Source organism: Lissotriton vulgaris, chromosome 2_1 (assembly GCF_964263255.1).
Source record: "Lissotriton vulgaris chromosome 2_1, aLisVul1.2, whole genome shotgun sequence".
In the NCBI taxonomy this organism is placed as follows: Eukaryota; Metazoa; Chordata; class Amphibia; order Caudata; family Salamandridae; genus Lissotriton; species Lissotriton vulgaris.
In genome coordinates, this window is record NC_141687.1 from 1,324,540,542 (window position 1) to 1,324,560,768 (window position 20,227).

Consider the following 20,227-nt stretch of genomic DNA (forward strand, 5'->3'; position numbering starts at 1 on the left):
CTTCCAAGAGTCGCGTTCCCAGTTCCACCGCCGACGGCGCGTAACCCCACCACAACTTCCCCACGAAAGAGACCGCCGACAACTTGCCCGCAATCGTCACTTTCGACAACCCCTTGTCCATCAATCCCAGCATAAACTGCACCATCTGTTTGCTCCGTCGCCAGCGATCTCACTGCCCCACTGTCCAAAAATTCTCCCCATGCCTGCTCATATGCTTTTCAGGTTGAAATGGCCACCGACGCTCTTACCAGTTTTACGATCCGGTCTCTCCCACTGACAACAGTTCCACTGTCATCGGCGTCTTACGCTCGTCCGCCTCCGTGGCTAGCCCATGGAAACTCTGCCACTGTGAATGAAACAAAGCATCTGCAATGTCATTGTCCACCCCTGGCACATGTCAGGTTTGAAACAAAATGTCATGCTCCAAACATCGCAGCACGAACACCCTCATCAATTTGAGCACCTGTGGGTCCCTGGCCGACTGCCTATTGACAACCTGCACCACCGACATGTTGTCCACCTTGAAGAGCACCCATTTGTGCGCTAGCTCCCGCGCCCACCCTGATACCGCCACCACCCCTGAAAAAAGCTCCAAAAAGGCTATGCTCCGCCCCCACCCTGTCAATGGGGTGGCCATTGTTCCGCACACCCCATCCCCCGCCAGAACAGCCCGAAGCCGCCCACCCCCGCCGCATCCGACGATATGGTGACGTCCCATTCCCAGTCCTCGGGGGCGCCATGGGCATACCATTGAAGCGCTCTAGGAAGGCCCGCCACATGCGCAGGTCCTCCCTCGTTCCCGCCAACAGTCACAGGTGATGTGGCAAAGTCAAACCGGACAGCGCAAGACCTAGTCGTCTGCAGAAAGTACGGCCCGCCCTGACGACGCGGCATGCAAAGTTCAAATGCCCCAGCAGAACTTGGACCTCCCACACCGTCCTCTTCTGTTTCCCCAACATGCTGCCCACCAACGACCAACATATGTGCCTTCTTCTCCTGCAGCAGGCGTGCTTCAATGGCCACAGAGTTGAGCTCTATTCCTAAAAATGACAGCACTGTACTGGGACCCTGCGTCTTCTCCGGCGCTAGGGGCACACCCAGGTAGCCCATGAGTTCCGTAAAACTGTACAGCTGCTGCTGGCAGTCCGCCGAACCAGGCTGTCCCACCAAGAAGAAGTCGTCCAGGTAGTGCGTCACCTTGTCTTTGCCTGTGCGCCAGGAAAAAGCCTACTGCAAAAACGTACTGAAATGCTCAAACAATGCGCACAATATCGAGCATCCCATGGGTAATGCCTTGTCCACGAACATGCCCCCGTCAAACTGGATCCCCAACAGCTGGTGATCCTCCGGATGTATCGACAGCAGCCTGAGCGCCGACCTAATGTCACATTTTGCCATGAGGGCGCCCGCCCCCCCCACTGCCACCACCAGCCTCTGCGCCACAGCCACAGACGAGTAAGACACGGATGACAACTCCGACGATATATAGTCATTCACCGACGTCCCCTCCGGCCACAACAGGTGTTGGATCAGGCGAAATTGCCATGGCTACTTTTTCGGCACCACGCCGATAGGAGAGATAATCAAATCCCGAATGGGTGCTTCCCAAAAGGGGCCCGCCATCCGCCCCTCCCTGAACAACTTATCCCGCACTGACGGATTTTAGACTCTCCGCCCACCTGGCAATCCTCGGACCTTCATACCCCAAACTGTAACACTTTTGGAAACTCTGTCGCAACACGCCTGCGTCTTCAGTCCTTGGATAAGACTCCAGGAGGGGCACCAGACGCTTTTCCTCCGCTACTCCCTGACTGTGCCCCAGCTGCCGCGGGCTGCTGCCCCTGGGTGCTCCCCCCGACTCCACAGCATCGCACCACCGGGTGTTGCTTCCCGCACTTGGAACACTCATGCCGAAATCTGCAGTACTGCCTGCCACAGGCGCCCTTGTTGACGTCCCAACGTGCTCCAACTGTGGCATTCGCGGTACCCTCTCCCTGCCCCCCCCCCACGGGTGGGGCGGGCCGAAAAGGGGGAAGACGTTAGCGGGTGGCCGCTGGCCTTATAGATCGTCTTGCCGAACTTCGCCCCCCCCCCACGGTCTGCTGATACAGGTCCGAATTGAGCTCGCCCCACTTCGCCTCCGGATCCGCCGCCAAGCATGCTTGAAACTCCTCATCATAATGCGACCACGCATAACCCCCATATGTGACCTGCGCACGCCTGATCGCGATCTCCTTATTTGAAAAGCGCGACTGCCCGGTCCGGGTACTTTTCGCAGTACACGCTGGCAAATATAAAAAACCCTGCCAACCAAAACACTAATAACATAGTTACACCGCTCCCCCCAACCCATCCTGCACCCCTCCCTTCCCGGATCTCCCCCCTCCTCCGAGCTGTCCTCCTCATAGTCCAGCTGGTCATCTCGCCCTCCTGGTCAACACCGTGAACCTCCACCAAAACGTGCCCTCGGCCGCCCCGTACGGGCTCCAGCCGGCTAAATCCCGCCTTTTCTCTACAGGTAACGCCGCAGGTCCCCCAAATCCCCACTCTCCCTCCTCCCCTCCACCTGATACTCCACATGATTCTGATCTTCACTGCCAGACCTCGCCCCGTCCCCCGGTGGCCGTCTCGACCCTTCGGGTGGGGCTGGCGGGGACGGTATACACCTGTTACAACGCAACTTTTACAACTACCTACTGTTACAACGCAACTTTTATAACGCATACCATTACAACGCATTGCGCTGGGGGGCGCTCTAGGATAGGGAATAAGTATAATTTACTATCCAACACCTTCCCTAGTGTCCACGGGGACTGGAGTTGGAATAGTAAATTATACTTACCACTATCCAGCACCTCTAAGCGCTATGCGTTGTAATGGTATGCGTTGTAATGGTAGCGTTGTAATAGTAGGTAGTTGTAATGGTATGCGCTGTAACATGGTACATCCGGCGGGGACCTACCACCCTGCCTCCTGTAGTACGCCACTGCCAGGTCCCTCGCTGGAGCGTGACCGCCCGTACAAGGCAGAGCCGGCCCATCCCCTCGGTGGAGTGGAGCCGCATGGTGCTCTCCCGAGCACCTTGCCACACGTTCCTGTCCGGAAAAAGAAGTGGAGTCCAGCATGCCGGGGTGAAAACGGCCCGCTGCCGCGCCCGATCCCCCCGAAGCCCCCACCTCCCCTTGCACCCCTTCCCACCCCCACCGAATGACCTCCCCTCCGCGCTGGGGTATCCCGCCATACCTCCCCTTCCCCCCGGGCCCTTCCAGCCCCACCTCCTACAACCCCATCCGCTGCCCTCCTCCTCCCCGTCGCCCCACTCCAGGGACTCCATCTCCCGGCGCACCGACATGCCCTCCCCACCTCCCCCAAAAGCCCCGCACCACGGACCGGACCTAAACTGCCCCACTGCGGACCCCAGCCCCCGTCCCTATCCTCCCCCACTCTTCCCGGTCCCGCCCCCGGGCAACCCCTTCGCCGCGACCTCCAAATCGCCACCCGAGATCCGCCATCCAGTGCCTCCCCCGCGGCCAGTTCCAACCCCCTGCCCCCCACCCTGTTCCCTCACTCCTGCCACCACCCTCGGAGTCTGTGGCCTGCTGGGCCCCATCATACACTCTTCCCCTCCTGAAACATAGCCCGCCCCGTCACAGCCCCCACTGGCCCCCTCCTTCCTCGTCCCCGAGTTGTCAATTAGCAGGGGAGATGCCCCTTCGTCACTTACTTGTGCGGGGCATCCGCGCGCCCGCTCTCGCCCTGATTGTTCACGGCCCGCTGGCCCGGCCCGCCCCCCCTTCCCGCAACGCTTCTCCCAGGTGTTTCCTCTTCAGCCACCGCCCCCACCGCAAACTCCAATGACTGCCTGGGAGTTGCGCTCCGCCTCCCCCCCCCACCTGCCGCTTCCCACGAGCCGATGACTCCGCTGGGCAGCCTCGCAGCACGCCGTCACCCGCCCCCCGGCCGCGCCCCCCTCCCTCCATCTGTAAGCACTGCTGCACACGTGGCGGCTCAGGAGCCATCACTGCCTCTGTGGCGTCGCTCGCCGCTGCGGCCTTACCTTTTCGTTGGTCCACAGGATATCCATGCGGCCCGCATCTTCCAGGAGGTGGAGGGCCTCCACCACGCGCGGATCGTCGAGCCGCGCTATCTCTTACAGGTACGTCCCACAGGCCTCAACACCGCGCAAGGCACACTGTACCACCATGTCCGCCCTGCGCAACAAACGCGGCCTCGACCTCGGGCAGCCTCAGGCCGAAACAGCCACAAGCCCGTAGGTACAGAGATCAGCTTCGAGACTGCGCCCGATTACAATGCAGTTGCGGTCTCCACGATGCTCGCAACGCGCCCACCGAGCCAACTTTTCTCCCACCACAAAAGAAAAGGCATCCACAGAACCACCCCCATCCGGCTGCTGGGTCACTACCACCAAATGGTGGATAGTACCCTAAAATGGACGGTTAAGTACTGGACAAGCCCAAAGGTAGCCCATAAGCAGTCCACCCCAGCCCAAGGCTACCACATGGAACCCAACCAGCCCAATTGTGGTACTGGCTGCTTCCCCCTCGGCCCCAAAACCCCCCGGAAGGGACAGACCTCCTGCCGGTCTGCCGCCTCTCCCAAAGCCCTATTCACCCCAACCATCCCCAACTCTGTGACCAGTAGGGAAAGGGTGGGGCGACTGACTGATTTGGAGCCACGGGCACTGCAGGACTAGCAGTGCATGTGGCTGACTTTATCTGTGATGCTTTACCATGTCATAAATTGGGAGGCACTGAGCGTGGCAGGGGCCCAAGGCCAGGGCTGGTGGTTTCACCAGCCCTAGATAATCTCTGATGGCTGGTGCAGGAGCCTTTGTGCATCAGACATCTAAGACATCTGTCTTAGGCTGCTGCTGGATGGCTTTTTAGGTCTCGCCTAAGCGACATGCTGTATTCAAGTATGGACTTTGAGCTCGCCCCATTTTCCGCCCATCTTTTCAATTGGCTCCTATTACAGTCCTTTTTAAGTGGTGGCTTTTGATTTGTGAGTAAGCTTAGCAGTCCCTTCTTAGAACCTCCCTCTCTTCTGTTGTAACCTCCCATGAGGACAGCCTCTATGTCCTTACTCACTAGCTTATAGCTTTCTTTAACAGTTAGTGTGCACTATTTAGTTAATTAATGGCTTGTTGAAAGTAGGCATGACATGCTGCCTGGCTTTTGCAACCCGCCCTGGTATCCTGCTTCTGGTGTCTGTGATGCTACAGAGGAGGTAATTTTTGTGATTTACTATTACATTAACAGAGTAATGCTTTAAAGATAACGGCAGCGTACAGTGATTTCTTCAAAAGTAAACAAATAGAAAATAAAAGGTGTGTGACAGCCGCGTTTGTTTTCCATTTAATTACTTTTGTAGCAATCGCAGCACGCTGTGCTTTATCTTCAATCGTTTCAAGCTACAGCCCAAAGTGCCACCATTACTAAAAAAGTAAATAAATGCGCTTTAACTTTAAACATTTAAAGTTAAACCGCGGTATGTCATCATTGCTACAAACCTAAATTAATTTTTAAAATGCAGCGGACGAAATCGGGTTAGTTCCGGGCACAACGCCTTCAGCTTTAAAATGGTAGTGGCGCTTTTCTTTGTTCTACGCGGATTGCCAAAACAACTTTTACTACACTTTAACGTGGAGTGTAGTAAAAGTTGATTTTGGCGAGCCGCGTAGAACAAGTCAAAAGCGCAGCCACCATTTCAAAGCTGATGGTGCTGCTCATTTTTTCAAACTTGTTGCGTTTGGCAGTGAGCAGAGTGTGATGAGCAGAGGTACCACCTTAAGCACTCTTGACCGTTAACTGGACACGGACGGATATGCTTGTTGCTTTTTCTTTTTTACAAACTAAGCACTGAACCAGAGAGCGACTTATTTGCCATGTTCCATCTAAGACTGCAAGTTTCCACACACCCTTATGGTTTTGTATCACTTTTTTTTCCAAAATCCTTGTTGACAATGGAAACTTTTTACTGTGCTTTTCGTACTTTGTTGGCGCTGTTGTGTGAGTCACGACATCTTTGATAGGCAAGGGGCGTGTCCTGTCTTTTAGCATCAGATGACTCCATCTGACTGGTTCGCGTCACTGCAGCAGAGGTGGGCAAAATCCTGGGTGGGTGCCTAGGGTCTCGGCTCTGCTGAAGCGAAATGAGTACTTGCCAGGCCCTGCGTGGTGGCATGAGTACACAGGGCCTTCCCCGTGCACAGCATGGCTGGTAGAGAAGTGATGTCACTCACTAGTGGGACAAAGATTACCAGCGTCTTACCTCACAGGTCAGTCATTCCTTCAGGCTGAGCCTGCCCCAGGGCTCTTCCCAAATGCAGAACTCGCTGCCTGGGTTTCTACGGTATGTGACTGAAGCAAGTAAACATTGACCTCCCGCGGCCCAAGAGGTTCCTTAAACATGGTGTCTTCCTCTTCAAACTTCTCACAAGGAAACCCAGGTTGTACTCCTCTGTGTACGCATTTACACCAATCAATGCCCGTTCTTGTTAGGATTTTTTTATTTGAATTTTATTACATTGTTAGGAATTTCAAAGGAAAATATAATTTGCAGAACTGCACCTTTATAGTCGGGAAGAATACAGAGCAATGATTAAGTGAAGGTAGAATGAGATAAAAGAAGACAAAAAGAAACATTTAAATGTATATGTCCAACTTTAACCCCTTCCATGCTCATGACGAACCCCAGCCGTCATGCACTACGGTGCTCGTGTGCTGATGACGGCTGGGGTTCGTCACGGCCCGCCCCTGTTCGTGCTGTTTACAGCACACCAGAGGAATCGCGGCCGCATCGAAGGGGTTAATCACTCTGTAGGGGTGAGGTTTATTTTAGGTAATTTCTAGAATTTGTTTGATACACAAGTATTTACTTCTTCCTAGCAATCTGACACATCTTAGGGGCGATCACAAGTGGTCTAGTACTTGGACGTAGAAATACTCTGTGCCCTATTTCTGTGCAGTATTTCTTCCCCTGCTCCAGTCATCCTGAGTTTTGCAGCTGGGATATGGAATAACCTGCTGGAATCCGTGCTTTTTAGCCAAATCAGGCACATTATTTGCTAATTTTGACCAGAATATCTCTCTGACATTTTGGTTGCTTTTTTTTTACTTTGTCATTTTATAACATGCATAATAACATTAACTTCAGAAATACATGTGAATGCAGCAACACAGCATTATAATAGTCCAGACAGCCGCCCGGCTTGTTCTTCTGCCACTGAAGTTATGCTACAAAGGCTACAAGCACAAAGTACATTGTTTGTTTCTGGCTTTGCCAGTGCTTCAATTTATGGAACAACAGTATAAAATGCTTGCAAACTAAAAAAACATAACTAAAAAACGTTGTCATTTACAACACCGATAGCTCTAACTTTCACAAATGCAACACCTATTGCATTGCAAATGCTTGTTCTTTTTATGCCAAGAATGAATACATTATTGTTATTCAATCTTGGTGTAACAAGGCTGGGGTTCTTAACCCTGGTGCCTTAACAGGAAAACTGCGATTTCCAGTAAGGCTAGGTCAGCGTGCTAATGCATGTGTGCTGGAGATTCATGTATGACCTGCAGATAGCAGCTATAGAATCCGAAGATCCACACTGGCCTTACACTTGGTTGTTTAAGTAGATGGTAAATGCCTGGGTAAAAATATCTCTATGGGTCGACATGCCCCTTTGAGGTAAAGTTCAATAGTTTTGCATTCCGTGTCCTATGATATTTTTTTAATTGTTTAAAGGGGCTTGCCATAAGTATTTTGAAAAGATTAGTTCCCATAATTGATTGCCATCACCTCGCTCTGTTGGAACACCCATTGTGATATTGTCTCCCCCCTGAAGGCTAGTAGGTAAAGCGCTACAATGCCTCATCAGGAGTATTTAGTTCTGTATAAAAGCGATTACGATTTAATAATATGAAATTCTGCTAGATTTCATCATTGTTTTTTTATAAAAAAGAAGTAGGTTGGATCATGTACAAACAATTGTATAGGCAGTGCTTACATTTTTTTTTATAGCATTTGCCCACCTGTAAACAGATTTGTTTTTAGGTCTCGCTGAGCCAGCGCATGTGCTGCTCTGTGAGACATTTAGTTCGTGGCTCCAGAAAATGCTACCACACGCTTTTGATTGTGGCGGCCTGGAGCTTGCTGTAACGCGCACAAGCGCGCCAGCCTCGCTCTGCCTTGCCAATGCTCGCTATGCCTCTCCTTCTTCCTCTTTTCTTAAGACTGTAACGCAATGAGGCTCGAGAATACTTCTGAGGGGGGCAGGGGCAACATGTGTGAGCGTGGTTGCTTTTGTGGATGATCGGGGACGGGCAGAGAAGGAAAAGGACTCTGTCTCTTCCTTACTGCCCAGAGAAGATATGGACAATGTCCTCTTCTTTTCTGTGCTGACAGCTGACACCCGCCCCCCTTCCTATTAATCCCTCGCTTTCTGTCTTGCTCCTCACTTACTGAAAACCGTGACTTGAAGAAATGGTTCACAAGCTCTCTTTCCTTCAGTTGCTTTCCTGTGAAATGGATCCAAAAAAGAAAAACACTCTTGCAGGAAATGCCCTTTTTCTGACATTTTTCTATTCCAAAGTGCAGCTTCGGGATGGAAATAAATAAAAGGTTTTAAATATGAAAAATAAATACAGAACTAAATAATGCAAGACAGAGTGGTTTCAAAATGGCCAGATTGGTTTTATTTACATCCAAACACGCAGATTCCATATTCTTTTCTATTCCGTTTCTGACAGCCTGCTGTAAATCGTGTAGACAACTTGTCCCCAAATGGAGCTAATCACCCGGGACACCGACCCTTATTCCTTACAAACTTGCCACAGACAGTCTCAAAGCTCTCCCTGCAAAGCCCCTTGACCGGTCTTGATGTTCTGCTCGCTCGTTAAAAGACAACGATTCGAACAGCTAAACATGTCAAGACTGACTCGGGAACTAAGGGGCATGTGTTTACCAAGGACAACTGTCTGGCTTCTCAGGAGAGGAGCAGTAACTCATTTGCCTGGCACTTTACATCACACGTACACATTATTCATTAGCAATACATCATATAAGTGTGCAAATCAATGCGCATGACGTTACATAAGGCAGTGAGAGTTAACCCTTTCGATGCTGATGACGAGCTGAGCTCGTCATCACCCACGGGTGTCGTGTGCTGATGACGAGCTCAGCTCGTCATAGTGCCACTAAAATGGCATTTTCCAGCACAGGGGGGGGGAAAACGCCCAGCAGCCATGTGGTTAAAAGGGGTTGGAGTCACGTGTCCTTCATAGCTCACTCTGCTATTTTAGAAGGATTACAAGTTATGAACTGCAAGTAGCAAAATGATCTCTTTCAAAAGCAGTACCCCACTTACCTATCTGCATAAAATAAGTCTGTTCTCTGCATGTTACATGATGTGCTTTACAGGAGAAACATAACCATCTATGTTACTTTGATTCGAAACTGGGACTAGACAAAACACAGATCTCTCCAGCAAATGTTTTAACCTCATGAGTTACTTTACCATTATTATTATTCCCTGAGGTTTACTGGGCACACAAAGATCTCTGCAGTAGAATCGTTAACACCTTAGCTGCAGCTATTATTTCGGCGCAGTGCTTGGCGTTCCAAAGAGTGGGCGGGGCCACGTCGGCCATTGAACGTTCGCAGCACCAGCCAGGTAGTGCTCCGAACGTTCAGCGGCTGACGGCAGCAGCAATGAGGTTAACCACATAGGATATTTTAAAATGTAGTCTTTGCAATCAATTAAGCATAAATAGTTACTGCCAGATTTCTCTTTCTTGCCAATTTCTTTTTGGCAGAGTTTTAAAAAAAAAAAGTATAAGTTGAGGCCCAGATTTGTCATAGGGGTTGCATCACATTTTGGCAATACCCCAACACAAGATCTTATTTATTAAATCTCGTAATGCACTCAAATATACTCATGATAGACCTGCTAAACGTGTGTGAGATAAGATCAGATGTCACTTCTTGTGATGTTGTTTCCCGTGAGGTCACAGATTGTGATGCCACATGTCATGCATCACGATGTCACTTGCATACCTCCTTTTTTGGTTGATACCCCCACTTCTTATTTTAGGACTTGTGTTAGTCCCAACTTAGAAAAGAGCACTGGTAAAGCTTTGCCAATGCCTACTGGTGATGCTATACAGCAGTGGCAAAAGGGTGCTGTGCTGCAAGGTCAAAAGACAAAAAAAGCTAAATAAAAGGCATGATTGCACAATTTAATGCCTGGCCCACCCAAAAATACGAAATATATATATTTTTTTTTAATGAACTGCTGAGATTGGAGGAGCATCGGAGGATAAAGCAAAAATAAATTGAGGTGGGGAAAAGCAGCAAATGGGGGCAGAGCGACACAAAGGATGGGAGAGATGCACACTAGGGAGAGATCAATAAAGGGGGTGTAGTAGAACATCGATCGTGAGGGAGAAGCATACGTGGGTGAGCAACACAGTGTGCAAGGGGGAAGCATACAAGGAAAAGTGTTGAAGAACACATATACTCTCTAGGGGTATTTAACCATAAAGAAAAAAGTAGTTCTCGAAACATGAGTAGTAAATGGCTGAAAGTCAGGCGATCAAATGAATTTTAAAGTGTGTATGCTTTAGGGGAGGGACAAACACATGAAAAGGAAGGCAAGTAATCGAGAAATAAGCATGCAAATGAGAATAGACTTAAGCCAACCTCATTTAAGCAGTCAGTGGGCTCTAGACCCAGTGTAAATTCACAATAGATCTTTTGCACCTAGGCAGATTATGCTGTCTGGTAGGGTAGATCTAAAAAAACTAGAAATTTGCATCCTCTTTTTTTCAGCCTAGCCTTTTTGAATCTGCAGATGTGGTCATAACATGCATATAAACAATTAACCGCATCGCTGCGGCGGTTATTTTTTCCGCTGTGCGGCTTTTTTCTAAAAGCCGCGTTACATGACGAGCTCAGCTCGTCATCCGCACACGACCACCGTGGCTGATGACGAGCTGAGCTCGTCATCAGCAGCGAAGGGGTTAAAGCAGACGGGAACGTCAAATTAGCTACTTGTGACTAAACAGTTAGAATGCCACTTTCTCCGTAGCCTTTATGCACACTGGCTACCTGGCCCATTCATGTAAAGCTGTGCTGGGGAACAGAAAAGTAGATAAGCCTCAAATTTCTTTTCAGGCAAGATTACAGACCACAGAGATAATGATTACAGACTACAGAAATGTTGATACCTCTTTATGATCGTGTACCCCCTTGTCATTAATCAATGTAATTCCTATTAATTTCCACTTGGTGTTCATGCAAACACGAACCAAATTATTTTTAGCAGGTAAGCAACCACATATTTCAATAAAACTTCTAAGCTCCGAATTAAAAGCCTATTACAATTCATTTATGATAAAGCCCTAGTGACTACCCCAGAAATGAGTCCGGTGCCACCAACATGGGTCTAGGGGTCCACGTGTCTTTTTCGCCATGGGCATCATACATAACTGAAACTATTCGATAGTGAATGAAGAAAGGGAAATTATGGATGTCACTTTTATGAAACTCCCACCAACATGGGGAAATGGATGACAAAGTCAAAGTGGGTGAACAGAAGATTACAAAAATGAACTATGGTTTCTGTACCAAGATGGAGGAAGACAAGATATTCCCAAGGGATACAGCTACGCTACTCTCAATTACTTCTTAAAATTTACAAGAGTAAGTCCAAATCCCAGGTAAACTGTAACAATTGCTTCCACGTTTACAAACATATTGAGAGACGGATGATATTATAACGCAAACAAAACAGAATGTCTAAGGAACCAGATGTACACCAAATACTGATATAGGCCACCAGATTCTAAATGTTATCAGATTATTAAAAGTAACTTTTGTTGGGATGTTAAACAAGTTATAAAACCTTCCTTAAGTTCAACATAATCGAATAAATGTGTCCAAGAATGTGAAGAACCTGATATTAGTCTGCAATTTTTACAACAGCCCGTACGTACATATGGGCATCTTACAAACTTTAAAAAAACGGCCTGAAAACGATAACCTGTGTCAAAGAGAAAGCACTTAGAGTGCATCATTACCCTCCATGCTCTTTCACTACCTGCTCCAAACTACAGTCCTTTTAGAAACATCTAACAGACAGACATGTATCAGAAAATAAATCCAGCAATTACATTTGTCTCAAAGAGACCTGGCTAGCAACCTTTCAGAACAACCAATTCAACGCCAAAGTGTTAGACATTATAGTAGCAACAGCTCCACAGTTAATCACATCTGAGTGGAAAAACTTTACCCTCCAAGATGGACAGGTGGTGTAACCTCCTTTGCTCAGCACATAAAATGGATAGAGTTCAAGCATTTGAATCGAAGGGTTAAACACGATTAATAAGAAAATGGAAACAAATTCCATATCTATCGACCAGTGATCATGTCATTAAAGATGAGGTTTTAATTAAAAAAACTGTCGGTTCAGGCTGGACTGTTCCTTTTGGACCAGGACAAGTCTAATTTGCATCTGACTCCGCCCTCTATGTGGTTGTTTGTGTGAAAAACAAATGACTTTAATGTGGCACAAGTGATTGTGAGTGGCAGAAACGTTGGCCAACATTCCATTTTGTTTTCCTCTGTAACATACCAGTGCGAGGGCTAAGCTTTGAATTGGGTCCTATACTTGTTTTGCTACACTTACTTAAAAAAAATATATATATACAAAAAGTGATGGATGGAATTCTTAAATTATTCTCTGCCGCTGGTATTTACTCAGGGCCTCATCCCACTCCATTGTTACTTTGCTCACCATAGTCCAGCCCGAACTGCCAAACCAGTCCTCCCTGAACCTTAACACAGCAACTGAGGTTTTGCCCTTTTTATGGGACCATCAGCCGGTTATAACTTCGTACCAGTGATAGTGTTCACAGAACCCACATCTGGGCATACCTGTCCCACTTAGGGCGCCATACTAAAGTGTACAAAAAAGCGATGGAATGGAATGCTTGGATTAATCTCAGCCACTATATTAAGGGCAACACCAGTCTTTGGTTGCTTGTATTCTGGTTCAGGGATGGCCTGGCAGTTTGGCCTGGACTGCTCCCATGAGGGACAGGGTCAAGGCAGAATTGCATATCGTCTGGTTCCAAACTGAGGTGGCATGCTGGGCAAAAAATAGTGGATTGGGATGTGGCCTGAGCAATCGCCTGTGGCTGAGATTCATTCAAGCATTCCATTCCTCACTTTGTTTTTTGATGCCCTAAGTGTGACAGGTATGCCCAGACGTGAGTCCTGTGCTCACTGTGCCTTGCTCATGGTGTCACTGGAATCAAGCTATACCTGACTGATGAGTTTATAATAAGGGCAAAATTGGTCCTGTGTTGCTTGTATTTTGGTTCAGGAAGGGCCTTGCCTGGAAGTTTGGGCTGAACTATTGCCCTGAGGGGCAGGGTCAAGGCTGACTTGAAGGCTGGGTCCAACATGAGGTGGTATGGTATGTGAAAAATTATGGATTGGGATGTGGCCCAAGCAACTGTCAATGACTGAGATTAATTCTAGGATTCCATCCATCACTTTATTTTTTGTTTCACTGGTGAGACCCAGCAAGCTTCATGCCAGTCTAAAATGTATTGTGTTCCTATTCAGAGAGGACAACTTGGCCTTGCAGTTTGAGGTAGACTGTTCCTATTGGATCAGGATCGAGTCTGTTGTACATAATGTTGTGCCCAGTCTGAAGTGACATAATAGGCAGAAATTGGACGGTAATGAGATCCAAGCAATTTCCTGTGGCTGAGTCTTTTGCAGGTACTGCACCCATCACCTCTGTAATTTCCTCCGAGGAGGATTAGGTTTTGTGGCGCCTGCTTTAAGCAAATTTCGTCGAAAGTCCAGTTGCTGTTAGTGGGGGGTGTTAAACTGTCATTTTGACTAGGGTTCTGAAACTCCTTGCACCACAGCTACATCTATCTGATTTATTTGTAAGTCACTTACTTTAGGCATCATAAGAAATGTTAAGACATGAGAACTGATTAATGCTGACAGGCATTTGTCTGTTTCATCCTACTAGTGCATGAATACAATTGTTTTATGATAATAAAATTAACACAAACAGGAAAAGAGTGAGCTGGTGATGCAAGAAGTGTAAGATAATATAATGCAGATACTCACCCCAACCATAGCAAGAAATGTGTCTTTTGATTTGTCAGTGTTCTGCTGTTCAAAACCGCATTTCTGTCTTTGACAAGTCAGGACTTCTCTTTCTGCATAGTTGAAAATCTCCCGAAATGTGAAGCCGTTCATACGAGTCCGAGTGTAATAACAGAACCAGCTCTTGGGGGATTGTGGACCAGGTTCTAGAGAGAACTGCCCTTGTAATATTCATGATTAAAGCAGGAAGGTCTGGTTGCCCTCCAAGAGCTGTTACTGAATGATGTGCAAGCCATGCAAGAAAGGTTTTATAGTTCTTAAACTGTTCTTTTGGGACGTTGGTTCAGCCCACTCTGTGAATCCAAAGGAAATTAATTTTCATTAAATAAAAAGTGAAAAGGTAAGGATTGACCATTGTAGAGGCAGGAGATCAGAATCTATACTAGATTTGTAAGGTATGTACATCGTATGTTTTATCTACAATTAATTCAAATTGAATCTCTCCACGTAGTCGCATAGAAATTCTGTCATGAATCCAGCCTTCCATTGCCTGCGTTGGACACCATTGAACTATATGATAGCACAGCGGAGCAACTCTACCTTTGACTTCTCTTACAGGTCAGCCAAGATGGTAAAGCTCTCCTGGACGTCCTCCAGCGGCCTTTAAGTCCAGGGAATGCAGAGTCCTTGACGGCCACGGCCAACTATTCCAAGGCGGTCCACCAGGTCCTGGACGTGGTGCACGAGGTGCTGCACCACCAGCGGAGGCTCGAGAACATCTGGCAGCACCGGAAGGTCCGGCTGCACCAGCGGCTCCAGCTGTGTGTCTTTCAGCAGGATGTGCAACAGGTAAGGCTGTCTTCCGGTTATCCGGAGCGCATGCGCGGATGAGACCGCTAGAGCAGCAGGTCTGCTATAATACACGAAACCCATCTTTTCCGTATGTAAAATTTTAACCAGACTCGAGTACACGCTGACGGAGTAGGAGCAGGGAGGCCGAATTTAAAGCCCGAGTGGCAGGATAATCCCCACCATGGTATGAATGCCAAAACTGATACACAAGCCCATTGAAAAGCTCGTGATAATATTTAGCTGCCAGTCATTTAAAATCTGGCAAAACTGAAGTCCAATATCGGTGGCTCCTACTACCAGAGCAAGATCCATCCCTAGACAAATACAAGATATTATTACAGCGTATGTTAAAACATCGCGAACCTATAACAGTTCCTGACCGAATTCTATAATCGGCCCACAGCATTCCAGGATTTATCTGGAAGCCATTACTAAAAACAGAACTTGGTCCTGAAGAAGGTTGTCTATTGTTAGCCTGTAACCGAAACGCCGCGTCGACCCATGTTCTTTTGAACTTTTTAACCAATGTTTACTTTATGTGATTTTTAATGTTTTTAATGAAATGTTTAATATACCTCATGTATATTTTTTAATGATTTGTTATCACTGTTATAAAATGTTTACATTTGAATAAATACACAAAGTATATATATTTTTCCAAAAAACTGTTTTCTGGTTTTTCCATTATTTATCTTGTCTTGAAAATATGAAATGTGTGCCATAGTGGTTTAATTTTGCAATTCTTGGTGGTTTAATGACTATATTAGTTGGCCTATGCGCTGTAATTTAGCCTTCTGCTTCTAATACAATTGTGTGATTGATATTTTCAGTGATATGACCACCGAAGGCCCTGATTTTATATTAAAAACTAAGCTTTGGACTATACCATTTCCCGCTGAAAGGCAATATTTCTCTCAATGTGTTTCCATACCTGGTGTGTCACGCAGTTTGGTGCTTACTTCCCACCATGTTAAAGAACAGTAGATGTTTCAGCACCCAGGTTAATATGTTGCATAGCTAAATACATATAAGGTCCCAAAGGCAAAACCGATTGCATCGCAAATGCTTGTTTGTTCTTCTTGGCTCCGAGCATAGCAGCGTCTTTGCCCCTTGTGTTGCATGATCCACCATCTTTCTCATCAGGTTGGTTTACATGCAGTGAAATATGCACAAGATGTTAATAAGTGCAGCTCCATAAATAATGCTTGATTCTATCCACAACTTACATAGGGGTGTTTGTGCAGCAGCTATCCCAGGGCTTTGATTTGGATAGTATTTGAGACCTTTCACCATCATGCATTGCAACATAGTCCCTGCTGTGAAGGACCACAATCTACAGAGCTGATTCCAAAGCTGCTTTGAAGTGTAGTGTAAAAGTCCTGCAGGGTCATGACACATAAATACTGTGTGAAAGAAGAGAAAGTATTTGATTTTTGGTCATTTGCCTTGGGGGTAAATACATGCGTGCAGCCTCAAAAGATATTAGGGATCTTTATTTTCCATTACATAATTTGCAGAGTTGTATCTGGATCTTTTCTTTCACTTATTATCTTTATCATCTACTTTCACCTCTTATTTACACTTTTCAGCTTCCTTGCTGTCAGCACCCTATGGGGATGGCTTGCAGTTTTATGAGGTATTTCCTCACTGTCTTGATAAAGATTCAAGGAGTAGAGATGAAGGGTTTTTTCCAAAATATGGTGGGTAAAACGTGGAAAAGTATCCATTGTATTTTGAGACCAGAGACAGCACACTATATAATTTGCGCCCACCCCCTCGCCCCCAAAAGGTGCAAAGGCCCAAGGTTTTGCATAGAACCCCACTACAGCGCTGTGAAATGCCAAGGTTGTTGAATGCCAAGACTGTCTTGTCTTGATTCCATCTCGTGTCTTTCTTCCAGCACCCCACACTTCCTTTCACTATAACTCAACACTTGCATGTTATTTTCCATCCCTGCTTTCTCCTTTTGTCACTATTTTACTAACTTGCTCTTTCTTCTTTTTATGTTTTCCGACTTAAACGGTCTTGCTCAGGTCAACGTTTAAATATAAAAAATAAGTCCTTGCTCAAACAAATTTGTGTTGCTGCCCTATACCTGCACAAATTAAGTACTGGAAGCGGACATCAAATTCTACCACAATAGTTATGAAGGTGTATCCAGATAACAAAGCGAAAATTCTTGAAATTATTATTGACTTGGATATAACATTTATAGATCAAGTGCCTGTGGCATCGAAGGGAGTGCACCTTCAGGTCTGGATCCAGAGATTGACTTCTTACTGAGGAGTTACTGTGTTTAAAACCCGTGTAGCTAAAACTGTGGAAAGCTTAAAACACCGGGGGCTGTATCATGTTCCCATCCCTTTCCTGTGCATATGCAAGGAATGGGACCTTTCTCTTGTTTTCAACAAAACGGCACTGCTTCCAACCTGTTCACTAGGCTCCTGATCACGGCGGTGCTGGTAACCCCATTCCGGGCTCAAACACCCATTAGCGCATAAAATGGGATTGCAATAGAACTAGGTGTAAATCGTGGGAGCAAATTGTAAACGTTTTATTTGCACTTCTTGGAATGGGAGATAAGATGACCTTCCTTGTGTTATTTCCTATTCAGAGTGTCCAGTCAGGCACCGGTTGAACACCAACTAATGTACAAAACATCTGGTATTGCATATGCGTAATTTGCACCTGATGTTTGTGGGTCCATTGTGATGGGCCCTAGATCAGTAACTCTGCAAGTTAGTGTAAGAGTTACTGATAACAATGCTTGGAAACAGCCAAATCCAAGACTCACTTGTCTCATTACTCAATTTAGTTTGACCTTTCTTTGCAATCTCCAATGTCACTGGACAGACAATTTACCAAAGTCCAAAGCATGGCATGAATTATTTGTAGCAATTGTTGCTCAATTTCACATCACCACACGATCTTAGAGGCAATTCGATAGGCTGCAATGGACACTGGGATGAGGACGGGAGAGACATCATCTAGTACGGAGACACTGCACCACAAGAACTGCAGTCAATCTGCCTACCCCGCAATTTAAGAGAACAGTGCTTTCTCCCCCACTTACAAAAAGTGAACAGTCCTGACAGAGAATTCGAGCCAGGGGATAGTGTCCTAACTGGTACAGAAAAGGGATCCACCCATCCTATGGGTCTGGATGAAAGCCACCAACCCGCTGGGGCGTAAGTATGGCTCAAACATGTAGACCGACAATATATGTTTGATGAGAGGAACACTTAAAATATCCCTGGACACATCTGCTTTGTTTTTAATCTTGCCCCTGTCCATGTTTTATTAAATCAGAGAAGTGTTGGGTAGGAGGTAATTTTAGGTAATTTTTTCTTGTTGATACGGATCCCATACAGTCTTTCCAAGTAAGGAGACGGCCTCCTGGTGGAGGAAAAAGACACGATAATGATGCTATCGGCGATTAGTATGTCGATGGCAATCAGTAACATACCATTGACCAAAATTGACTGTTGAGGGTCCCAAGAAAGTTTTCTCAAATTTTCTCATAATTATTTTTCAATGTGATCCTCAAACGATACCTGGTCCCACTCTTTTTTATACTTTTCACTGGAGTGAGCAAAATATAGATTTATGTGTCATCAGCATACTGCTGGTGCCATAATCAGTGAATGAAGATGGCAACTCGTAGATGCGAGGAACAGCATTATCATAGCCCATATGGAGACAGAAGAGGTGGTGATCCGTTAGATGTCATGTTATTGTCACCCTACATTAAGAAAGACTTTTATTTTAGCCAGTCAACCGCACCAAAAACCTTCAGTGAGTATGGTGTTAGCATCCTGAGAACAGTGTTTCTTCGGTAGTTAGGGAAGCTGCGCCTGCCGAGGGCAAGAAAAATAAAGTATGCAGATATTCACAGAGGAGGAATTATTTATTTACTTCAGTAGTCCTGAAAACCAACTGGTCCTGTCTGCACTGAATGGTTTAGATGCATTCTTATCCTCTATGGCTGGTGCAGTCACTGAATGAGGTTATTGCTGATGAGGTTTCCCTTCAGCGGAAGCTCTTTGATGCCTGTGGTCTCAGGACATCAGAACTAGCTCCAGCCAAATGCTTTGGTTTCTGACCAGCCGAGGCATGAATGCTTCTTTCTCTCTTCACATTTCCCCTGCTGTATCCCCTTATAACTTGCACCCACCCTCTCCCTTCTCAAGGTTTGCAAGTTCCATTTAGTTCCTCATCCTTACCCATTCACTACCGTTAGTCCCCTCTCGCTCGCCCTCTCCTTTTTACCCCGCATCCATTCTGCTATTCTGCTTAGGCTTACTCTTTATTATTCAGTGTAAGACATTCTATCAGTGTTTGTTATATGTAAAGCGCTCATACCTATTTTTGCTTGAGCCCTATTAGGCTCTGTTTCATCCCAAAAATTGGCACCCAAATTTATAAGAATTGCCCTTGTTAAAAGTAATAGCGATGAAATAGTCAAGGGAAGACTCTAGCCAATGGAGTAGTGCCAAGTGCAATGACTACTGGAAAAATGTATTCCTTAGGTGTGGTTGTGTTTGGAAGCGTGAAGAGGCCCTGAGGGGACCTATAACCGAAATAGCTTGAATGCCCTTGTAAATTTAGCCTCTTCTTCAAAAGAAATGTATAAACCAAACCTGTCCTCTAGGTGCAGTTGTTTTTTTAACAAAACATCCCAAATTGTTTTTAATCAGTAAAAATTCTACCTGTGGGATGTCTGCAAGTAATTTATTTATTTCTCACGGTCAGTGCTAGTATCAATAACTTTGTCTAATTGGTACATTAAACAATAGAAATGTAAATTCATTTTGTGCAAACTTAAGAATTTGGGCAAAATCACAGTTTAAGGTTTTGAAGCAATAGCCACAATACTGACCACTGTCGCATCCACTCTCCTCTACATGTGTCACTGGAAAATGATTTGTTCTGGAATAAAAAAAAAAGCTTATGTTCTCTCCTGATTCTTCAACAATCTCTTAGTAGGATGGCATTCAAGCCGAATCCTTGAATGCAAAATGCACGATCTTGTAATAGGTAATAGTGATGTCTGGATAGGAAACTGCTACTATCGTTAACTTTCATGTTTGCCCTATGTAATGAGATCCTGATAACCAGGTTTAAACAATATTTACCTTGGTAAAAAAGGAAAACTATTTTTAATTTTTCCAGAAGCTTAGAAGTTTCTATAGCAAGGTCGACAATATCGACCTATAATAGTATT

The 20,227-nt window shown here is 46.2% G+C and overlaps 1 protein-coding gene across 6 annotated transcripts in view; it reads left to right on the forward strand.

The window, feature by feature from the left end:
* Positions 1-20,227, forward strand: part of KALRN (kalirin RhoGEF kinase) — a 1,626,736-nt gene that overhangs the window by 729,941 nt on the left and 876,568 nt on the right. For all 6 annotated transcript variants that reach the window (XM_086957084.1, XM_086957086.1, XM_086957088.1 and 3 more), the window contains exon 9: positions 14,770-15,000. In XM_086957084.1, the coding sequence (XP_086813210.1) occupies positions 14,770-15,000 (231 nt within the window). The remainder of the gene's footprint in view (positions 1-14,769; positions 15,001-20,227) is intronic.